Here is a 23,474-nt window from a genome sequence, read left to right as displayed (position 1 = left end):
TATTAATCCGGATAATTTCTGGGTTTTGTTTCTGCTTTTGAGTCAAGGTCTCATTATGTAGCCTTGGCTGGCCTAGAACTCACTACATAGATCAGACTGGCCTGAAACTCACAGAGATCTACCTGCCTCTACCTCCCACGTGCTGGGTTTAAAGGCATGTACCACCACACCCAGCTGTCCAAATAGTTTAAATCAAAATTTAGAGTAGTCCTAGTACTTGGGTGGTGTGAAGCAGAAGGATGGTGAGTTTGAGGTCTGCTTAGGCTACATAGCTCCAGGATAGCCTGGGCTTAGGTAGTAAGACCCTCTCTCACTGTCACCTTTCCCCCCAAATTAGAGTTTTTTCCCCTCTTTTAGTTAGAAATTTATGGTTTTATCTAACCTTGAGATGTTGCTTGCTTCATATTTTAGAAAGGAATAACTCATTGAAAATATTGGCCTTTTAGAAAGTTGCATTTTTTTTTCCTGAAAAATATTAATTCTGTGAATGCCTGGGGACCTGCTGTTGGTTATTTACTGGCCAGCTCTTTCTTTTACATAGTTCCTTTCTTACACAGGCCTATGTGATTATAAGTTTCACAGTTCAAGTGATTAAACCATTAAGTATACATACTTTCAAAGTTCTTTCCAGCCAAAGACTGATTCACCTGAGAATTGCTGTTGATTCTATGTTCTAAAGGACTGGAACCACAGTTGTGCTCCCTGGAAAAAAAAAAACAAAACCGATATGCACTGGTCAAAATCATAGAAGATTAGTTTGTACACGCACAATAAATTTACAGGAGCATGCGCCCCTAATTTGGGATAGTATTTACAGAAGCAATCCTTTTCCTGATAAATTGTTTAATAAGTGTAAATCCACAGCAAAGCCTTTTTTCTTTCTTTTTTGGTGTAGTGTTGCCAGGTGCTGAACCCAGGGATTTGTGCATGCAAAGCACATGTTCTACCACTGATCTGCATCACCAGCCCCAGGTGACTGAGATATTCTTATACTGACCATAGGGTAGGGAACACATCTCTCAGGGAGTTGACGGCCAAATAGACCTTCATAGTGAGGACACTGAAGCTCACTGGAGAGCGGAAGAGATAAATTAACCAAGTTTCTCTTTAGATCCCCTCAAGGTCTTTTGCCTGTATCATAGCCATTCCAGTGTGATAGTATGCTGTCTTTACTCACCATTGATCATTTTCTTATGTTCATAAAAGGTTGTCCTTTCCTTGATTCCACCATATCTTTCTTCCCAAGGAGTACTTCCTAAGACAGGAGACTCTCAATATCATGTCAGCTCTTTGTTCCCAGTCACCAAGATTGCTTTTCCTCTGGAAGATTAATGGTATGAAACACTAAAATTCTGAACTACTTAACATCCCATCTTAACATAAAATGCCTGTGTCACCAAGGAGTTGTATGTCTTGACTATTCCTGGGTGTTCCCTCCATGTAATATTTTCAGAGGTGAAATGATTTACTTTATATATCCTTAACTTTCACAAATGGTCTGCTTGCTTCAATTATTTTTAACTCTATTCATAGTGTTTACTTTTAATTTTTTCATTTGTGGTGCTGGGGATCAAATCAGGGTTTTACACATGCGAGGCAAGAGTGTTACTACTGAGCTACATACCAAGTCCCCATTATTATTATTGTCATTATTATTATTTCTTCCTCTTCATCTCTTCCTCCCCCTCTTCCTCTTCTTCCTCCTACTCTTCCTCTTCTATTTTTTTAAAGGGTTACATAAATCCATTGTGTGGAGCTGACTTACTTAGCCATTCTCTTGTTGGTTTATGTTTATTTGCTATCATAAATAATGCTAGATTGCACATTCTTTGTTCAGTTTTGCTTTTTTTTTTTTTTTCTTTAAAGACACAGTCTTACGTAGACAAGGCTGGCCTTGAACTCACTTTGTAGCTGAGGATGACCTTGAACTCCTGATTCTCCTGCCTTCACTTCCCAAGTGCTGGGATTACAAGCATGCACCACCACACCTGGCTTAGATTGAACATTTTTAGGCATTTACATTTCTGAACTTGAACAAATGTTTGTGTAAGAGTCTAAAAATGAAAAAAAAAAGTCTAAAAATGAAATTAATTGGTCAAAAATTAGGTATATATAAAGTTTGGATAGCTATTGTCTATTCACTCTCTAGAATGAGTGAATCAATTTATGAAACTTGATGTCTCAAATTTTTCTTGTTTCCAATATGCCTAATAAAATAGTGGTCCAAACTGTGAATATAGTTATGAATATATCAAAATATAATGGAACATCTTTTTTTACCATTGGATTGATATTTCCTCAGGGAAGGGGACCATGACTTTCTAAACATTAGTTGAACACCCACATTGTGTTTAGAGGGAACTAGGGGACTCAATAATGAAAATAAGATACTGTCTCTATCCAGAAAATGCACATTCTAGTAAGGAATTCAGTCTTCTCTGTATATGTATCCTTTACTACAATGCCTAGAATTATTATGTAACTAGAAATATTTTTCTTTATTTCTCTGAAGACTAATATTTGGCAGAACTTTTCAATTTAACCAAGTGAGTTGATGGGTAGTTTGGGAATATGAACTCACTTTCTGTTTTAGGCATTGCTTAGTGGAAAAAGGAAGAAGTAGTTTTAAGTCTGCACCCTGTGACTGTTATTTGATTGTTGCTGCTAATAAACTTAACTTTTTTCTTTTGTTCTCTGAATATACAATACACAGAAATGGAAAGAGGGTGAGCCATTGGGAGCTTTATCTACCACTAGCATTCCTTTAAAGGCTACCTCACATTTGCACTTAGGTCACAAAGCTTCTGTAACTTTAGGGTAAATCACCATTGTTGAGAGATGGAACCTGGTACACTGGGACATGAGGGAAGAGCCTTGGGCCCCAGCATGCTATGTTCAGGACATTCAGCCTTCTCCAGCTAATCCCACTTGGCTCTGATCTCTGTTTTTTCTGTGTCTTCAGCACTTATGTATTTAGTTTGCACTATATTAATCTGCACTCGTTTGCATGTTGCTTTGTATTTTCTTCTCACATATGTATTGTTTTGTGTCCCCAACCAAAATGTGAGCTTTTTGAAGGCAGAAACCATGCCTTTGGTTTCTTTTGTATTTCCCATAGCACCTTTTACTGTGCTCAGCAGAGAGTGGGCGTACAGTATATGTTGTGGAATGACATCCTGAGTGATCCCTCCCTGGCTGGGCCTAAGATTAAATTCCCTGAAATGGAACAGTCCTAACCAACCCAGGACAGGTATTCTCCATCTGGCATGTTGGTTGCTCCTTTCGACTTACTGTTTGAAATGGCTCCTTCAACATCTTTCTGTCCCCAGCATGTGGGACTTGCCATGGCTAATGAAGTTCTTGTTGTATGTGTTCCAGGCAAGTCTGCGGACACCAGAATTGACCTGGGAGCGAGTGAGATCCCAAGTTGACCATGTGATATGGCCTGATGGCAAGAGGATAGTTCTGCTGGCAGAGGTAAGACAAGCTGACAAAGAGCTACTCTCAGTTGACAGGAGGGACTGCAGCTCCCAGTTCCCTCCTCTTCCTGCTCCCTTATTCTTGAAACTCCTCTTAAGTACAAGTTTAACTACTTTACCAATGGATTTTGCTTCTCATTGTGAAAGGTCTTTTCATTCAGCAATTAAGAAACTATTTTGGTTCCTCACTTTTTTCCAATTATCCTGTCTATCCCTGTCATTCTCCAGATTGAGTCAGATAATGACTATTACTGTGGAAGGAATTAACAGATAGAACCAGAGCCACTTTGAGTGATGCTTACAAAGAGATAATGTCATTTGTGGGATGGTTTAATCAGTAAGCAAAGTAGGTATTCCTGACTGTAATTCAAACTTAGGCAAGCTCTAGGAAAGTGATGTCTTTTGTTGATAGAGTCCCTGTATTTTATTGTCTTCTGATTTGATGAATTGAGCCAGATGTGTAGTAGGTACCCAACTTATTTGGTTAATTGGTTGCTTGGTGGATATTTTCCTATCCTGCTTTATCTAGCTCACACTTATTCCTTTGTTTTCCCCCCAGGGCTAGGAATTGAATTTAAGGCCTCACACATGCTAGGCAGATGCTCTATCACTGAGATGTATTCACAGCCCCCAACTTTTAAAACAATTTTAAATTAATTGAGGGGGGTGCATACATGTAGAGGTCAGAGAGCAGCTTTCAGGAGTTAGTTCTTTCTTTCCACCACATGGGTCCTAGGGATCAAACTCAGGTCATCAGGCTTAGTGCCAGGCACCTTTATCCACTGAGCCATCTCACTCACCCTCACACTTAACTCTTGACTTTCATTCCATGTAGCCTTCTATGCCATTTCCTGACCATTTTTCCTGTCTTGAAGGCTCCTCTGCCACAGTCCAGGATTATTGACTTCTATGATGGTGCGTCCTGTTCTTACCATGAAGCTTTTTCTTCAGGAAAAGAATAAAAATAACAAGGGGGATAATAAGACTTTTCCTGGGTTTCAATTTCCAGTCAGTTTTCTTTTATTTCTTAGAGATTGAGTATGAAAATACAAACAATATCCTGACCGGGCGTGGTAGCGCACGCCTTTAATCCCAGCACTTGGGAGGCAGAGGCAGGCGGATCTCTGTGAGTTCAAGGCCAGCCTGGTCTACATAGTTCTAGGACAGCTGGGACTACAGAGAGACCCTGTCTCAAAAAGACCAAAAAAAAAAAAAACAATATCCTGTCTTTATATGGGGGCCCATAAAACTAAGGTACTATTCCTTTTAAATACACACACACACACACACACACACACACCTATCTAGAAATGCTTTAGGACATCTCTAGGAAGGCATGTGTATGGTGAAGGGACGAGCAGGTTGTTAAAGGTGTATTAATAGCCTTGACGTCAGCCACTGTCTGGCAATGTTTCTAAATTGCCCTTGGGAGGGGCCCACTTAGCAATTCTGGCGACAGAAGCAGGCACCAAAGGTGTTTGAGGCTATATAGCTGAACAAAAACAGTAGTCAGGCTTCCTAGGAAACAGAGAAGGAAAGGACAGCATGGGGCAGACAAGTTTTAGCTCTTTTACTTATCTGTACCATCCACTCAAAATTCAAAGCTGCTTGCCTTTGAATCAGAAGAAACAAACTGAGGAAGAAGCACAAAAAATCCTCTCAGCTTCCTAAGTCCATAGGTGTTTCTCCTCCCAGCCTGAAGAGATTTCCTAGACTTGACTAGATTCTTTTCTAAGATAATCAAGGGAAAGACAACTTCAGAAGAAGGATATTTTGCTATAGAGAATGGGAAAATTCAAGAGAAATATAAGCCTTAGCATAATCTTCAGTGTCAAATGACTTTTCCTTTTTGTATAATTCTAGAAATTGTTAGGTAGCACCTTCATCAAATTTTCCAGAATTTTCAGTGTTTTCCTTAAGATGTCAGTTCCAAAGAAGGACTTACAAATATTCAAAAGATAAACAGAAAAATTGTTCAGCATCACTAATCATCAGGAAAATGGAAGTTAAAGCCACAATGAGTTAATACCTCATTCCTGTAAGGATGGTCATTATCAAATACATGCCTTTAGTTCCAGCACTTGAGACGCAGAGGCAGGTGGATCTCTGTGAGTTCAAGGCCAGCCTGGTCTACATACTGAGTTCCAGAAGACCAAAAAAAAAAAAAAGATAATAAATACTGGCAAAGATTTAGAGAAAAAAGAAAGAGAACCTTTGCTTATGGTTGATAGGAATGTAAATTAGTACAGCCATTATGAAAAACAGTATGGAACTTCTCAAAAAAACTTAAAAACAGGACTACTATACTACTATTTGATCCAACAGTCTTACTCCTCTGTATATTCAGTATGTCAAAGAAATAGCTGCACTCCCTTTTTCATTGCAGTGCTATACATGTTAATGAAGAAGTAGAAACAGCTGAAGTTCTGTCAGCTGATGAATATATAAAAAAGAAATGTACATACACACAATGGGTACTAGTCTACTGAAAAATAAACTCCTGCCATTTGTTAATGTGAAGTGATGTTAAGAGAAATAAGCCAGTCACAGAAAGACAAACACTACATAGTCTCAATGTGAGTGCTGGGAACCAAACCCCATCCTCTACAAGAGCAATCAGTGCTCTTAATCACTGAGCTATCTCTCTAGCCCCAAAATAAATAAATCTTTTAAATTAACATTGAAAAGGATAAATATCAGTTAATTCCTGTTTTTTGAACACCTGCTTTTTGCCCAACAATCTTAGTTGAGAAGGGATTGGAAGTTGGCAGTCATACACTCCTCCTACACTCAAAGGCCAGCAACTGTCCTAACACCTGTTCATCTTCACTTCTAATCACTAGGGTCGTCTGCTGAACCTAAGCTGCTCCACAGTGCCTACATTTGTGCTCTCTATCACAGCTACTACTCAGGTAAGCTCTCTGAACATCAGGGGCTGCAGAAGGCCTTCAGACAAGCCGGGTTTCTCTTGATGGAGTGGTATCAACATACATGTTTCTGCTTTTTTAGGCTCTTGCCTTGATAGAGCTTTACAATGCTCCTGAGGGTCGCTATAAACAAGATGTCTACCTGTTGCCCAAGAAAATGGGTAAGCTGTTCTTCCTTCCCCATTCTTACCAAAAGTAGCTTATTGGCAGAAGATAAAGGTTGGAGGCATTCACTTCCTATGCAAAAAAAGAACATATATCTTTATCTTATGAAGTAAGAGCTAGAAATCCAGATTCTATTCCAAGTTGGTTTACACTGTTTTCCATATAGTTCTAGTGAGCTTCTTGCATTTTGCTGTGAGTTAGCTTTCCTGCTTGAGAATTTTTTATTATACTGCATTGTACTGCATTTTATTTATTGTGAGACAGGGTCTCACAATGTAACCAAGGCTTGTCTCGAACTCATTCCCATTTCCTGTCTAGGATTACTGCATGTGCCACCATGCTTGGTCTACCTGAGAATTTTAAAGATTTTTCTCTAAAAGTGTCTCATATGCAAAAATCTCAAAGGCAGAGGGAAAATACCCCCAAAGAGAGGAATAGGCTCTGACCTGGTGACATCTGGCTTATTATGGTTCTAGAATGCTAAATAGCCCTTCTTTTATAGGACACAGGTTCTTGTTTAATTGTGTGGGTGATTGGTATAAGAGAAACATTAAACTGTTTTAACTTTTTAAAGAGCCTTCCAGAAGCACCTAAATGATACATTGTGTTTATAAACTCAGGGAATAACTCAGCTTTAGGTTTTGTTTCGGCACCCATACAAGTTGCTATATTTTCCCTTTAATAGACGATTTAAAAGAATATAAAGTAAATGGAGCAGTTTGTATTCTGTGTAGATATATAATAAAGCTGGAAGTACAGATATGTAGGAAATAACATAAAATGATGAATATGTGCAGTATATTCAGATAATAGAATATAAACAGAAACAAGAAGTAAAATTACTAAAAACAAAGCACTCCATTTACTGTCCTTTTTAGTTAATTTTTTTCTCAATTCCCATAGGCATTAATTTTTCTGGAATGATCCAACATATAGAGCTCAAGGTAAAACTAAAGGTAGAGCTTCCTTTTTTCTCTCTCTCTTTTTTTTTTTAACAGGATCTCACTGTGTAGCTCTGCACCTCACTATGTAGAACAAGTTGGCCTTGACCTAAAAGAGATCCTCCTGCCTCTGCCTCCCAAGTGCTGGGACTAAAGGCCTGTACCATCATACCCAGCTAAGCTTCACATTTCTTTAGTCCCCATTGTTTCTCTAGACTGCAAGGACTATTGCTTTTTTCATCTCTTTTCTGAGGAGAAAGATTCAAGGCTGAAAGAGTTACTGGAAGAGCTGGGTGTGGTGGTGCACGCCTTTAGTCCCAGCTCTTGGGAGGCAGAGGTAAGCAGACCTCTGAGTTCGAGGCCAGCCTGGTCTACACAGTGAGTTCCAGGCCAGCTGGGGCTACAGGGAGACCCTGTCTCAAAAAGACCCCCCAAAAAAAAGAAAAAAAGGAAAAAAGAGTTAAACTTGATAAGGCAATCAATCATTCCTTAGAATTGAGGGCCCATGAACAAAAGTTAAGCATTTTTCAATCAGCTCCAGGAATTAGAACATGTCTTCCACCTTTTTATTAAGGCCTAGCTTCAGAGCAGCTAGGAGGTATGAATGCTTATCTCATGGCTTCTGTGGTCTGTTCCAGATGAGTATGTGGCGAGCCTACACCTGCCCACCTTTGATGCCCACCTGACAGAGCTGACAGATGAACAGGCCAAGTATCTGGGACTCAACAAGAATGGGCCTTTCAAGCCTAATTACTACAGGTGCCTTGGGCTCCCCAGAAATCAGAGCAGCCTGGGTAGTGAAGAACTTCCTGCACTACAGCTGCTCTTTATATCCCCCACCTGAGTACATTTACATGCACTCAGAAAAATAAGCACATTGGTCCCTGGCGCTGAAATACCCTTTAAGATCTTTTGCAAGCACTATTAGCCCCCGTCCCCCAGATACTGGCCTTTTAAAAATTATATTTTTATGCATTTTGTGTGTGTGTATGTGTATGGAGTTGGGAGTATGTGTTGTACATGTGAACGTAAGAGGACACCTGCAGGAGTCAGATGTCCTCATCCACCATTTGGGGGCTCTAGAAAAGCCCCTGCCTCTATTATACCTTTAGGCAGGCTCTTCATGTTCCAGCACCATAGCAGATGGCATCAGTCTTATCTTTCTTTTTCCCTCCAGGTATTAAATTCCTGTAACTCAAGCCAGAAGACATTTTAAGGAATAGAACCAAGCCCTTTCTCTACTGCTATCCAAGGAAGAACCCAGCAAGCTGCTTCTCCAATCAGAGCTGCCCGCCGTGCTCACCCTATGTGTTAGGTTATTTATTTATTAAAATCTAGAATCCTATGCTTGTAGCCTTGGCCCAGAGCGTGGTTACTACTCCGGGGGCCATGAGAGCCACAGAGGACAGACTGAGGAAGGCAAGAAATGGGGTAACCGTTTCTAGTGCATCATTCACATCATTGCCCGTTGACAGAATCCTCAGCAATAGCCATTTTTCTTTCCAGGCTCAGGAGTTAGTTCAGGGATGCCAGGCTCCTTGTTCCTTAGGGTTTTCTGGAATAAATTTTCAGCAGCTGCCTTTCTCTAAGCTTTGGTCCTTTCCCAGGTGAGGCCTTTTGGAAGCCACTGAATTAACATGTCCTGGATTCCCTGCCTTGATAGTTGCTGCCACTGCCTTCTTTATAAAAAAGCTAATGAGATATGGGTGTTAAAGTCTTGCAAGCTGCACCAAGAACTCAGCTGTGCCTGTGTCTGTGCCTACTGGAATCTCTTTCCTTACCCAGAACTCCTTTCTTCTCCTTGAATACTTTCTTCTCCATTTTAATGCTTTCTGGTTCCAAGAGGGGTGTGCCTCTATGATCTTAATAGCACTGATGTTTGTTAGGCATTTGTTTTGCCAACTTTCTGACCCCACCAAACTCTGCTCAGAAGGAGGGGGCCAGCTCCACTGGGACCCATAGTTTTGCTTCCTTGTCATTTAGCTGAACAGTTTCCTAGAAAGCCCCCACTAGAAGTGGCACTGTCTCAGAGAAAGAGGGCTTGTTGTGGACTGCTGCTTCCTGACTTCCTGTTACTGCCTGAATGACTTCTGAAACTGAGTTGAAAAAGACATACTTTGCTAGAGACTGGAAATATAAGACTTTGGAAATGGGACACAGCTTGACACCCTAAAGAAGCAAGTACATTTGTTTGCCAGGGAATGCTTTGCAGCTTGGCTGTCTGAAGAAGAAAGGAATGACACTGTAAACTGTCTTCAGATGATCAAAACTAGTTTGTTTGAGGGCTGGGGATGTACCTCAGTTGGTAAAGCACTTGCCTGGCATTCACAAGGCCCTGGGCTCAATTGCTAGGTACTGGAGAGGGGGGTGGTGGGGAGCTAGTTTGAACCTCACCACACATTCATTCCTTTGGCTCTTGCCATTGGTGAAAGTGAGATCTGGTCTGATCTGTCTGTCATCTTTCCTCTCTGCTACCATGTCTTTATGATCCAGCCCTTTCCATTTAAGGATTCTGTTTCAGAGATGGTTTCTTAAGTAACTAAGCATTATAAAATAATTAGTAATGTGAGCAGTGTGAAATTTTATGTTCCACCCAAGAATTGGATTTCCTTTGGAAACTGACCTACTGGTTTCAAGGTTCCATTCGATTGGTTCCAAGAGTTAAAACTTGGAGTGACCCTAGGAATCTCCAGTTGAATGAATCCTTCTCATAGTCCATCCTGTGTAGCAGTCTCACATTTGTTCCCCATGTTTTTCATAGGCTTCAAAGTCTCAAGACCAAGATCACTCAAGGAAACAGCAGACCAAAATAACTAAAACCTTTCTATCCTCCCCTAGCTCCAAACTCTCCAGTTTCCCTTGATCTTCATGTATACTCTTTACACTAGTCTGGAAGTGTCTTTACTTTTGAAGATAAGGAGTAGAACTTGGGTAAGTGGATAGTTGCCTCTTTAAACACTATACAGGCTCAGAGGCCATAAATATGGAGTTATATTTTGTTTTTATAAGGAAGACCATAAATGCTGAAAATTCCACTAGGCTGCTCAGTTCTTATCCTGACTCATTTTGGCTTTTGTATTAGTGGATAATTGTATTACTTTCACCACCACCTCTTTTTTGTTTGTTTTGTTTTGTTCTGGTGTGTGTTTGTTTGTTTTTAAGACAGAGTCTCACTCTGTAGCCCAGGCTGGCCTCAAACTCATGGCAGTCTTCCTGCCTCAGTCTCCTAAGTCATGTGCTACCATGCCTGGCTGAGTCTTAATTGGATCTCTTTAGAAAAGTTTCAGATCTTTGTACCACATCTTATGTCCAGAGCAGATTCCATTAGGCAGGCATCTGGACTCTAATCTGTTACATTCTTGGGCCAAAAATCACAACCTGCTGATTTGTAAGCAAAGCATTGTTCACTACAAAGCTTACTGTGTACTGGTAAGTACAGAGTATAATATTCTGCCTCACTGTAGTGAAGAGACCCATTCCAAACAGAAAAGGAGCCATGTGGATTTCTAAGTTGCACTGTGCTTGCCCATGGTGAAGTATTTGCCTATGAGTTGCAGGTGACCTCTATTCCCTTCTCTCTGGAGACATTGTCATCAGTCATTAAGAAAGAGCCCATGGCGGGGGAGGGGGTAGCTGGAGAGATGGCTTAGCAGTTAAGAACACTGACTGTTCTTGCAGAAGAGACTGGGTTCAAATCCCAGCACCCAAATGGCAGCTAACAACTGTCCGTAACTCCAGTTCCAGGGGATCTTCTGTCCTCTGTGGGCATTGCACGACACGGGTGTGCTCACATACATGCAGGCAATACACGCATACACATAAAATAAAAATAATAAATATAAAAAAAAGAGTCCATGGATGGGGGTTGTAGCTCAGTAGTAGAGCACTCAATTAGCATGCACCAAGCCTTCTGCTAAATCCCAGTATGGGGGTCAGGGTGGAAAGAGAGAGAGAAGTTGGCCCAGGACTCCTATTTAGGTTCTCTTCTAATGTTAGACCCAAATTACTGTTCCCTCTAACCTTGAAATCAGAGCAAATATCTTCTTTACTACAAACCCTCTCCTTAGATACATCCTAACTATCAGGAAGCAAGAGAAAGGCTGATTATCTCTCTGTATGTGGCCCTGGCCTGTGGGAATATGTTTCATTTATCTACAATGAATTTATGTAGTTTCAAGGTCTTTTCACCTTCTTAGTGGAAATATTTTCATTTTTCTTATTAAATAAAATGCCTCCACTTTCCCTCTGCCATCCTACATCCCCATTCTACCCTCCCATATGAGCACGGCTCCCTATAACCACACACTCCTGCAAAGCTTTTTTTTGCTGCTTGTCTTTTCTCTGAACAGATCTGAAATTGCTGCTCCTGTGGTTTTCTCACGATTAACTTTGTCATGGTTTGAAAAAATGAAAAAAAAAAAAAACAATGCATTGTTGCATTAAGCTTTTTTAATAAAGGAAGATTATGGAAAGAAAATAGGCAACACCAGCAAATTATATGTTGACAAGTCCTAAACTATATAAATATATCTATCATAATAATCATCTAGGTCTCACTGTCATTTTACTGAAAGGAACAGAACCTCTAAGGATCACCAGTTCTGAGAAGCTCTTAGAAATCTTTATGTCTAAGCGATTGTATTAGATCAGCAATAATGACTATGTAATCTCAAAAGACAAATAAAATATTCTTAAAATGGATTCTTGTCCTGAGAATTTTGCTTGCTTCTGTGAACTAGGAATTCAGAACTGAGAGGTCTCTTGACGACAAACTACCAGCCACAGGATGAAGATGTGAAAAGCTGCTGCAGTCGCCTATAGGCACGTTTGAGTAACCATTACCCTGAGACTTGTTTCATGCTAGGACACTCCATTAATAAATACCATGCCACTCCCCCTCCACCCCACTTGACACACACCCTGGCTCTGTGTTAAAGGAGCATACCTTTTTGGAAACACTACCTTGGAGAGTTGAAGAATATGATATTAAGATTTAAAAAGCGAAAACTCCTATTTTTGAGGTCCCTCAAAGGACCCTGACACTGGAACCTGATAGGATCTAGTCAAAAGGAAGGAAAGAAATGATTCAGGTAGAGGTTTGTCTCTAAATAACTAGAAGGTGAATCCAGTTGCCTGTTCTTTTGCAACCATTGGTATGGCAGCCATTTTGGAGTAACTTGGTAGTAGAGATTTCAAGTAACTAAATTTAAAATACTCATCAATGAGAACATCTCAGCAAAAGAGACATATAGATCAGCCCTGAGGTACACTTACAGGTGCCTCTGTGGTCAGTGGTGATTGTGTTGGTGATTGTCATTCCCTTATGAATAAATAAGCTAAATGGCCTATAGTGTCAAGTTCTTGGTTAATCTTAGTTGTTACTTCATTTTTTTCCAGGCACTTTCCTCTATGACAAGTTCTAAACATCTGGGTCTATCATGACCAGACAGCCCACTAGGGTATGAAAAAGATCATAATTCAAGTTTCTTCCACTGCTGTTTCTCAATCCCCACAGCACCAAATCTTCAAATCCCTTCTCTGAAAATAAAGCCAGATGGAGCTCTAGGTCCACCATTTGGCTTTAGATAGAAGCCAGAGGGAGATGTGAGTGCTGTTCTCTACCTGACTCCTAGTACATCAGTCTCTGCCCTTTGCCGTAGGGGGTAGGCAGAAAGAGGAAGAGAACCTCAAAACTAGCTACCCAGGGGGTTTCTGTCACTGGTGGGTATACTCCTGGCTGGCTGGGCTCACAAGAGGTTAATTTCTGAGGCTGTCAAATCCTAGAGCTCTGCTTTAGAAGTACTGAGAAAGTAGATAATGAACTTTTCTTAGTAAGAAACCCAATGGGCTGAGAGAGTGCTATGGCAAGTATGTCACACTAAAGCAGTAATGTGTTAGGCATGGGCTGTGAATGTTAATGTAGAGTATAAATTTTTAAGAGTTAACACATTATACCCTTTTAAAAAAAAAAAAAGCCCAAATCGAGTGGTTTATGCCTTGAGCCAAAGATTTTTTTAGATATTCACATTAGCTCATTTTCATAAGCCAAGGTATCTCAAAAGGAGATTTTGCTCTCCAGGGGGCATTTTGTAATATCTGAAATAGTTTCGGTTGTTCCAACTAAGGAAAGACTACCACTGGCATCTTTCAGAAGAGGCCAATGTTCTAATAAATATCCTAAAATGTTTGAGATAATCCCCCATAATAATTTTTCCACCCAAAATGCCAATAGCACAGAGATTGTAAAACTACGTTAAACATAAATGTCGGGGCTGGAGAGATAGCTCAGAGATTAAGAGACTGCTTTTGCAAAGGACCCAAGTTTAACTCCCAGCACCCACATGGCGGCTACCAGCCATCCTTAACTTCAGTTTCAGGGTAATCCGATGCCCTCTTTCTGGACCTCTGCGGCATTGCAGGACACAGGTGCAATAACATACATGCAGACAATACACTCATGCACACAAAATAGAAACATAAGAAATGTGGAATACAGAAGTTAATGAAGAAATAGGTGTAGTGGTGCACACCTGTAATCCCTGCCACTCGGAAGATGAGGTAGGAAGATCAGGAGTTCAAGGTCATTCTCAGCTGCATAGTGAGTAAACCAGCCTAAGCTACAGCAGACCCTGCCTCAAAAAGCAAAATAGTGAAACTTGGCCCTCCCATGGAGCTTATATCAGCATTGGAGTAGGTACAGGAATGGAAGAGGAATGGCAAGATTGGCTGGGGACCAGGGAGAGAAAAGTACCAGAAATTTCCAAGGAATGCTTTCTCTCAAATCTGTCTTGATCTGTCACCTACCAACTAACCAAAGGGTGAGAGAGAAAGAGATGGTAAGAAAGAGATGGAGTTAAGCTGGATGTGCTGTCTCATGCCTGTAATCCCAATACTCAGGAAAGCTGGGGCAGGATGACCGTGAGTTGGAAGTCAGCCTAGGCTACAATGTGAGACCATGTCAAAAAAAAAAAAAAAAAGAATTGTCCCTAACATATGGGAAAAGAGGAATAATTCCATTTTAGGGGAGAATAGAAATATCAAGATTTTGGATCCCAAAAAAGCTGGTTTGACACCAATATGCCTGAATGGAGTGAGGAGGGTAAAAAAAAAAAAAAAATCTTTCTAGAGAAGGGATGATAACTAGACTCTTAAAGATGGACACTAGTTAACCAAGAGAACAAAAGTTTCCTCCAAAGAATAGCTTACTCACAACTTTGAGGTAAGACTATGGTGCTTTGGGATTTACAAGTTCTCCACACATTCGAGTTTCCTCTTTGTGAAAGTAACTTGTTAGAGAAAGTGTGATACCTGGAAAATGTTAGGGTTCAGATAGCCCCACCCCCTCACCAACAGGGCCTCATGGACCTCGCAAGCCCCTGAGAAAAGGGAACCCAGTTAATGAGCGCCCCGTTTGGCCAACACAGCAGGCTTCCCCTTTTATCTCTAAAGGGGGCAGGTTTTACAAGTCCCACTTTCTGGCTCCCCCCCAATTTAAAAGAAAAAAATCTTCCCGCCTTCTGCACCCTCCAGAAGCCTCCCCTATAAAAGACCCCAGCTCACGACCCGAGGGCAGACATTTTCCATACCCAGAAGGGAGTCTGTCCCATGTGTTCCTTTGCTAATAAACTCTATCCAGCTGGAGTTTTATCTGTGTCCTGGTGCTTTCTGCTGATCAACCAGATTCATCCATCGCCTACTTGACCTATCAGAAAACACCTAATCTGATGCCTGACACAACACCCAATTGAAAGATCCATCCACCCTCTTCCTAAAGCGATTGAATTGTGGACAGCGATTTGATCTTTCCGATTCCCTTCAACCTGCCTGTTTAGGGCTTCCATTGCCAAGCCAGAACTGCCAATATATTTATTTTGCAGGTTGGTTTTTAGATAAATTCAGAAGGGCAGAACCCACATCCTCCATCCAACTGCTCTAGTTGCCCTGAGCCCTTAGGGAATCATAAAATTTTAATTTAAATTTATGACATTTATTTATTTGCATATGGTGGGAGGGCCACCGAGCACGTGTGGAGGTCAGGGGACAGCTTGTCGGTTCTCTCCTTCGACCAGGTGGGGCCCCGGAGATTGAACTCCGGCCGTAAGGCTCAGAGGCAATGTCTACTGAGCCTATCTTGCCCGCCCAGGGGGTACTTTAGAGGGGGGAAAGAAGGCAAGGGCAGCAGGGATGGAGAGGGCTTGCTGCCAGGGCACCCCAAGGGCCTCAGAGATCTCCGTGCAATCCCTCCCACCTTGCAACTCCAAGCCTAGTTGCCAGACAGCTGTCCCTCGAGCAGCACGAAATCTCTTCTGAAAGCTTCTAGCGAGGGCAAGTCCTTAGTTTCTAATTGGTTCAGGCTATCCTGAGATACCAATCCCTCCTCTGCGACTAAGCGGCACGTGGGACGAGTACAGCAGCCACGATTGGGGGTCCGGGTCTGAGCTAACGCGGAAACCCAGACTGCAGAGGAACAGGGGGCGGAGACTAGAGCTCCCAGAGAAAGGTCGCCGTGGGGGACCCGGTGAGCGCTGCTAGGGACTGGAAGCGAAGGCGGTCCGGCACTCTAGAGGTGGAGCGCGGAGCCAACCTTTTAGTCTCCAGCCAGCAGCAACGCCGCGCAGGAAAGAAAGCCAGGAGAGCGAGAGGAAAATATTCCTTGAAAGAGCCCCCACCTCTCCGAGTCCCCGCCCAGGGCTGGGCAGCCAATCGCGACGTGGGGCGGGGCCTCGGAGAGTGGTCACAGCCAATAGAACCAGAGTGGGCGGGGCCTGATTTCCGGCGCGCGGCGGAGGGGTCGCCCCGGGCAGAGATAGCAGAGCTTCAGAGGAGAGCCGTGGAGGGGAACTTCATGGACGAGACTGCGGCGCCCGAGGCCGGGAGCCCCCCGGGCAACGGCAACGGCAACGGTAACGGTAACGGCAAAGGGAAGCCGACGGCACCCAAGGGCCGGGAAGCGTTCCGCAGCCAGCGGCGGGAGTCGGAGGTGAGGAGCCCGGAGACGCCCACAGGCGCGGAGCGGTGGCTGAGGCGACTCGGCTTGGAGCTCCCAATGGTTTCCCAGCGGGCGCCAGCCGCTTCCCGCAGCTGTCCGCGGTCCGCAGCCCCGACCCTAGCTTCCTCCCGCCCGACCTCTTCTCCCTCGCCGCGGGCGTTCAGATACTTCCCAGATATGAGTGCCACTTGCTCGCTGCAGCCCCTTGATTGAAGAATTCGGACCCCGATTTACAGAGGGGGACAAGCTCGCAGAGGTCCGCCGCAGGAGAAAAGGGTCAGGAGCAGGCAGCGGCTTTCCCACCCCAGACTGGACCAAACTGGCTCCGAGCACCTGCCCTCCCTTTCCGTCCCCTGCCCTCAGGGTGATGGTCGTGGCTTAGGGACAGCCTTCCGCTAACATCCGGCGACTACCTGTAAGGGTTAAATTTAAGGATGCAGCTAGGGGATGGATATTTGGATCCCTTCCTCCCTTTCTAAAAAAGAAATCCCAACTAGGACGATGAAAGGACTGAATTATTATCACTCCCCCACACCCTCACCCAGCCAGTTTCCATCCAGCCAGAGTACAATTGCATCTGAGCTGGGATCAGAACTAAACGTCGATGTGGAACAGGCTGTGGAGGTCATCTGGTTAGCCCTCATTGTATTTTGTTTCATCTTATTAGTTTATTTATTTCAGATGGGTTCTCATTTAGCCCTGGCTGGCTTTGAACTCACTGTGTAGCTGAGGCAGGCTTTGAATTCCCTGTCCTCCTGCCACCACCTCCCAAGTGCTGGAATTACAGGTGGGTGCCACCACCCTGAGGCTAGCCCTTTCATTTTGCAAAGTAAAAGACAGGACTGGGGCTGTGCCTCATTGCTCAAGTGCTTGCCTAGCATGCTCCAAACCCTTGGTCCCCAGCACCAGAAAAAAAAAGAAGAAAAATGGTCATCTAGAGTGAAAGAGACACCAACTTGCCTGAGATCAGACACCTGGCAGAACCAGTGGTTAAGACACCAAATTTCAGTGTCTGCCAGGCCAGTTTTTAAAATCCATTTTTTATCTGTGTGGTTTTGGGTAAATTACCTAATCACTTTGAGCTCCATTTACTTCTTCTGTAAAATAGGGGTAATAGGGCTGTAAAATAGGGTTAATAGGGCATGGTGGCCCACATCTTTATTCCCAGCATTCTGGAGGCAAAGGTAGGTCTATCTCTGTGAGTTCAAGGTCAGCCTGATCTGCGTGAGCTTCAGGCCAGCCAGGGCTTTATAGTGAGGCCCTGTCTTTAAAAAACAAAAACAAAAAACAGGGTTAACTCTGCATACTTCAGAAGCTTGAAATAATTGAATATAAAGTGTTCAACACAGTTCATGTAATTACTTGGTCAGTACGTAGTAGCTCTTAGTAGTGATTACTATCATCATTAGTGTCAAGTGGCAGAGCTGGTCCTCTAAACCAAGTCCTTAGCATTTCATTTGATTAGCATTTCACACTTACCAAAATGGTTGGTTGGTTGCCTGTCTGTTGTTGTACAGGGATCAAGCCCAGGGCCTCACAAAACTAAGTATGTATTCTACCCTGAGCTTAATACCTAGCTCCTATTTTCTGAGATTAATACCCATACCCAGCTCTCCTCCTATTCTCTAATAGAGAATACCCAGCTCTTTTTCATTTTTTTTTTTTGGTCTTTTTGGGACAGGGTCTCCCAGTAGTCCCAGCTGGCGTGGCCTGGGACTGGCTATGTAGAACAGGCCGGCCTCGAACTCACAGAGGTCCACCTGCCTCTGTCTCCTGAATGCCGGGCCCAACTCCTATTTTCTATGAGATAAAAGTACAGGGAAACTGCTAGGAATTTGCTCTTTTTAGGGGTACCTTATCCCTTCTCCCAGAAAGACAAACCACAGGATAGTTGCATGTGTGAACCTACAGCACTTATTTTTGTTTTACATGTGATTATTTTGTCTGCATATGTGTAAGTGCATTACAAGTGTGCAAGGCCTGTGGAGGCATGAATATGGCATTGAATCCCCTGGAACTGGAGTTACAGACATTGTTAGCTTCCATGTGGGTGCTGGGAATTGAATCTGGGTCCTCTGCAAGAACAGCCAGTGCTCTTAACCACTGAGCCATCTCTCTAGCCCACCCTTACAGCACTTGTGACGGCATGCACAATACATATGTAAACCCAAGCCAGACAAAATCCCAGTATGGATAGGGGAAGTAGGCAGGAAACCCCAACTCTAGCTGAGAATCTACTGGCAATTGATAACTACTGGGAGAGGGAGAGTCAGTTTTCTTTATCGGTGTCATACCTGATAGGTTAACAGACAACCAGACCCACACCCAAGAGTATTTGGGAAACACAGATTAGACTTGATAGGCCGGGGGAAAAAAAAAAAAAAAAAAGCCAGGCATGGTGGCACACTTGTAATCCCAGTGCTAGGGAAATGGAGATAGGCAAGCTCCAGGCTAGTGAGAGACCCGGTCTCAAAAAAGCAAAAAGAAAGATAGATACAATGCCTGAGGAACAACAGCTGAAGTTGTCCTGTGACTTCTAAACCTATGTGCACCCCCCGCCACACACACACACAATAACATTGCCAGGTATAATGGCACACAGCTGTAATCCTTGCACCTGTAATCTCAGCATTTGTGAGGTGGAGACAAAAGGATCCAGAGTTTAGGATCATCCTGAGCCATATAACAAGTTCAAGGCTGACCTGGACTACATAAGTACATAGTCTTTTTCAAAGAGAGAGAGAGAGAGAAAGGGAGAGAGAAAGAGAGAGAGAGTTAAATATAAAACTTAGTTAAATATATTAAATTTGGTTGAGTGTGGTGGTGCACACCTTTAATCCCAACACTCTGGAGGAAGAGGCAGATGGATATCTGTGAGATCAAGTTCTACATAGCGAGTTTGAGGTCAGCTGGGACTACCAGGAGACCCTATCTCCAAAACAAATATATATACATATATTAAATTTAAAGAATATATGTAATTTAAAATTTTTTCTAACTATAAAGATGACCTATAAATGAGAGTGATTAGAGTGATTTAGGTTTTTTTAAAGAGAAATAGGGCAGTAGAAAATATCAAATATATATATCAATATATAGTATGGCTAAATATTATATTAATTTTTGTTCCCATTTGTGTATCTCTGTGGGTTACATATCATGTGGACATGATAAAAAATCTGCTTGTTTTTCCAAAAAGTTTGAAAAACACTGCTTTAATGATTATCCTTTATTCTGAAATTATGTCCTTACTATTTTGAAATTATATATATGTATATTAAGATTTTGAAGTTCTTATCAGAATAAAACATTAATAGCCTTATAACCTTATGTCATTTCCCACCTTATACTTTTTTTATAATATTTTATTTATTTTTATTTTATGTGTATGAGTATTATGCGTGCATGTAGGTAAGGGCACCCGTGTCCTGCAATGCCTGCAGAGGACAGAAGAGGCTGTTGCATCCCCTGGAACTGGAGTTACAGACAGCTGTTAGCTGCCATGTGGGTGCTGGGATTCGAACCTGGGTCTTCTGCAAGAACAGTCAGTGTTCTTAACCACTGAGCCATCTCTCCAGCCCCACCTCATACATTTTTTTCCCATTGATTCCTATAATCCAAAAGTTTGGAAATCTTTACTATAGTAGACTGAAACATGATTTGTGGATACCAGCAAAATAGTACTTGCTTCCAAGTCTGATGACCTGAGTTGGATCCCCAGAACCCATATGGTGGAAGGAGGGAACTAAGAGCTGTGAGTTGTCCTCTAACCTTTACACGTGCACAGTGGCATGTGCCCACAGGTGTACACATGCACAAATTTCATACATATAATAAAGAAAAATTTTAAGTTTTTAAAAAGATTTTTATTTTATGTGTATGAGTGTTTTGCCTACATGTATGCACACCACATACATACAGTGCCCATAGAGACTAGAAGAGGGTGTCAGAACCCCTGAAACTGTAGCCACTATGTGGGGTGCTGGGAATTGAACATCTGTAAGAGCGTAAGTTTTCTTTTTTTGAGACAGAGTCTCCCTGTAGCCCCAGCTGGCCTGGAACTTGCTATGTAGACCAGGCTAGCTTTGAACACACAAAGATCCACCTGCCTCTGCCTCCCAAGTGCTAGGGTTAAAGGTGTGCACCCGGCTAGAAGCTGGAAGTGTTCTTTTTTTTTTTTTTTTCAGTCAGAGAAAGGAAAGTTTAATCTAAGAGTGGCTCTTTATAGCTAGTGAGCAGGATCAGCCAAGGATACAGCATTACAGCATGCAAAACATAAATCAAGCAGAGTTCAAAGTAAAATGTTGTTTTTCTTTTCTAACCAAATCCAATTATTAATAAAAACAAAATAGAATACATTGTCCTAGAAATCTTAAGTTGATTAAATGGATTTATCTTCCCTAAACCATCATCAATTCCTCCCAAGAGATTTTGACTAGAAATACCTTTTAGTTGACTAGAAAAACTATGGGTAATATCTGCCTGCAACTTCAGTATCTCCTGGGTCATATTACCATGATTTAACAAATAATTTTTAATACAGTCCCAAGGAAATGTCCTTGAATTCCAATGGACAGGTATAACACAAAATTGAGATACATTCCAATCACATCCCAATGATAGCTGTCTTTGTAAACTAACAATCTGATTTCCTAACATAACCTCCCACCATGCCAAACCAACCCTTCCATGGCATTACTTTCAGTAGCTATTAAAGAATTATTTTCTTTTTTTTTAATTTATTTTTTTATTTTTACAAAAGCTTTACCGAGAATTTCATACATGTATATAAGGTGTTTTGATCAAATCCATGCCCACTCCCTCTCCTCCAACATTCCCCTCTCTGAAGAGGTAACTCTAAAGTCTTTTAAGGATTAGATGCAAGCTCCCAAATTCTTTTGACATTCTTGGCCTTTGAAAGAGTATGTTACTAACAGGCCCAAGGACATTTTGACTTTTAGCCAAGAAACTGGCTATGTTTCTTTGGGGTCTTTTTACCCTAACTGCCTAGCCAATTCCTACCTCCTATTCTTATCACACCATCCTCTGAAGGGTTTGCCCAAATTGCCTATAGGGAATAGGAATGCCAACCGCTCTGGCTTCTTCCATGAAGGCAATTGGAGTACGCCTTCAGTGGGTCTATCTAAAAGACTCCTATCTAAAAGACTCCCAAATTGCATAACTCCTATCTCTAAGGGGAAAAGAAAGTCCTTGAATCATGAATAGGAGATGTGAAGAAGTAAAGGCAAGAGTAATTAGCATTACAAGTTCTAGACAGGGAACTAGAAAAAAGAACAGGGCAATTTTCAAATGTTCATATGAAAGTCCATTGGAGTTTCTTGACAAGGGCCTCCAAAAGCATCCCTATATTGGGTTCTTTGTCACATTTTTTTTTTTTTTGTCTTCCAAGGCTGGACTAGTTGGCTGGGAAGAGTGGCTGGATACTCAGGTCAAGGTCCAGTGATCCTGCTTGGCACTCCTTTAATGAATGAGCACAGTCGTCAGCAAGCCCAATTGTGACTATGTTTAGCGATCAGGCTCAGCCGAAGTCATGATGATGGTAGTTATTTCATGCAGAAGGGACTGCTGTACAGCATCTTCTTATTAAAAGGACCTGGAATTTAAAAGGATTTGGTGCTAGGAGCCACATATGAGGGAGAACATACGTCATTTGTTTTTCTGAGTCTGTGTTACTTACTTCACTTAGTATAACAATTTCTAGATCCATCCATTTACCTACAAATTTCATTTTTTCATCTTTCTTTACTGCTGAATAGAAGTCCATTGTGTAAATATACCACATTTTTGTTAACCACTCATCAGTTGAGGGACACTTAGGTTGCTTCCATCTCTTAGCTATTGTGAAAAGAGCAGCAACAAACATGGTTGTACAAGTGTCTCTACAATAGGATGAGTCATTTGGGTATATGCCAAAGAGTTACGGTATAACTGGGTCATATGGTAGGTTCATTTTTAGTGTTTTTTTAATTTTATTTATTATTTTTATTTTGTGTGTATGTGTGTATTGCCTGCATGTAGGTAAGTGCACCCGTGTCGTGCAATGCCCCTGGAGGTCAGAAGAGGCTATCAGATCCCCTGGGACTAGAGTTACGGACAGTTGTTAGCTGCCATGTGGGTGCTGGGATTCGAACCCGGGTCTTCTGCAAGAACAACCAGTGTTCTTAACCGCTGAGCCATCTCTCCAGCCCCTCATTTTTAGTTTTTTTCAGAGTTTTCCACACTGTTTTCTGGAAGTGTTCTTAACTTCTGAGTTATCTCTACAGTTCCCCGCTCCTAAATTTTAAAGATCTTAAATGTTCAACACTAAAGAATTAGCTAAGTAAACTAGTAGATATCCAACCATTGAAATGATAATCATATTAATATGAGAAGACCTTTATAAAATATTAAAATTGTAAGCAGAGTAGCTATCACATACAGTGTTATCAAGCACTAGGTGATACCCTGAGAACTTTCCTTATATTTAACTCACATAGTCCTTATAATAACCCTGTGAAATTTTATTGTCTTCATTTTATGGATGAGAAAACTGAGCACATCATTCTCCAACAATAATCCCAATACCAACTGGATGTCCTACATTTGAATTTGTCTGACCCTATTCACTCAGTGTACACACAAGACTACCTACACTGCAGATACCAGCCGCAGTGAGGTCCCTAGGATATGTGCACTTCTACTTGGCAACTACAAACTCGGGTTCCCATTACTTACCCTCTTTCAGGTCTGATAATTTGCTAGAATGCCTTATGGAACTCAGGAATGTATATACTTAACAGTTATAGTTTTTATATAAAAGGTACAACTCGGAAACAACCGAACAGAAGAAATGAATAAGATAAGGTATAGGGTTGGAGCAGTGCCAAATTTCTATGCCCTCTATAAGGTCAACACTCCCCTACTACATCCATTGTTTTACCATCTCCAAAACTGCAAGCCTTTGTTTCAGGGA

At 41.9% G+C, this 23,474-nt stretch overlaps 2 protein-coding genes across 5 annotated transcripts in view; both read left to right on the top strand.

Moving 5' to 3' along the window:
• Ahcyl2 (adenosylhomocysteinase like 2) overlaps positions 1-9,191 on the top strand; it is a 203,413-nt gene extending 194,222 nt beyond the window's left edge. For all 4 annotated transcript variants that reach the window (XM_008846362.2, XM_008846361.2, XM_008846365.3 and 1 more), the window contains exons 13-17: positions 3,379-3,477; positions 6,323-6,391; positions 6,489-6,567; positions 8,151-8,271; positions 8,690-9,191. In XM_008846362.2, coding sequence (XP_008844584.1) covers positions 3,379-3,477; positions 6,323-6,391; positions 6,489-6,567; positions 8,151-8,271; positions 8,690-8,696 — 375 coding nt within the window. In that variant the 3' untranslated portion in view covers positions 8,697-9,191. The remainder of the gene's footprint in view (positions 1-3,378; positions 3,478-6,322; positions 6,392-6,488; positions 6,568-8,150; positions 8,272-8,689) is intronic.
• Positions 9,192-16,330: 7,139 nt separating this feature from the next.
• The window catches only part of Strip2 (striatin interacting protein 2), a 53,320-nt gene continuing 46,176 nt past the window's right edge, over positions 16,331-23,474 (top strand). The window contains exon 1 of the mRNA XM_008846360.3: positions 16,331-16,492. Within this exon, the coding sequence (XP_008844582.1) occupies positions 16,358-16,492 (135 nt within the window). The 5' untranslated portion in view covers positions 16,331-16,357. The remainder of the gene's footprint in view (positions 16,493-23,474) is intronic.

This window comes from Nannospalax galili, unplaced genomic scaffold (genome assembly GCF_000622305.1).
Source record: "Nannospalax galili isolate Female #2095 unplaced genomic scaffold, S.galili_v1.0 scaffold660, whole genome shotgun sequence".
NCBI classification, from domain to species: domain Eukaryota; kingdom Metazoa; phylum Chordata; class Mammalia; order Rodentia; family Spalacidae; genus Nannospalax; species Nannospalax galili.
The sequence above is the reverse complement of the archived record's forward strand: the minus strand, read 5'-3'. Positions and strand labels throughout refer to the sequence as shown.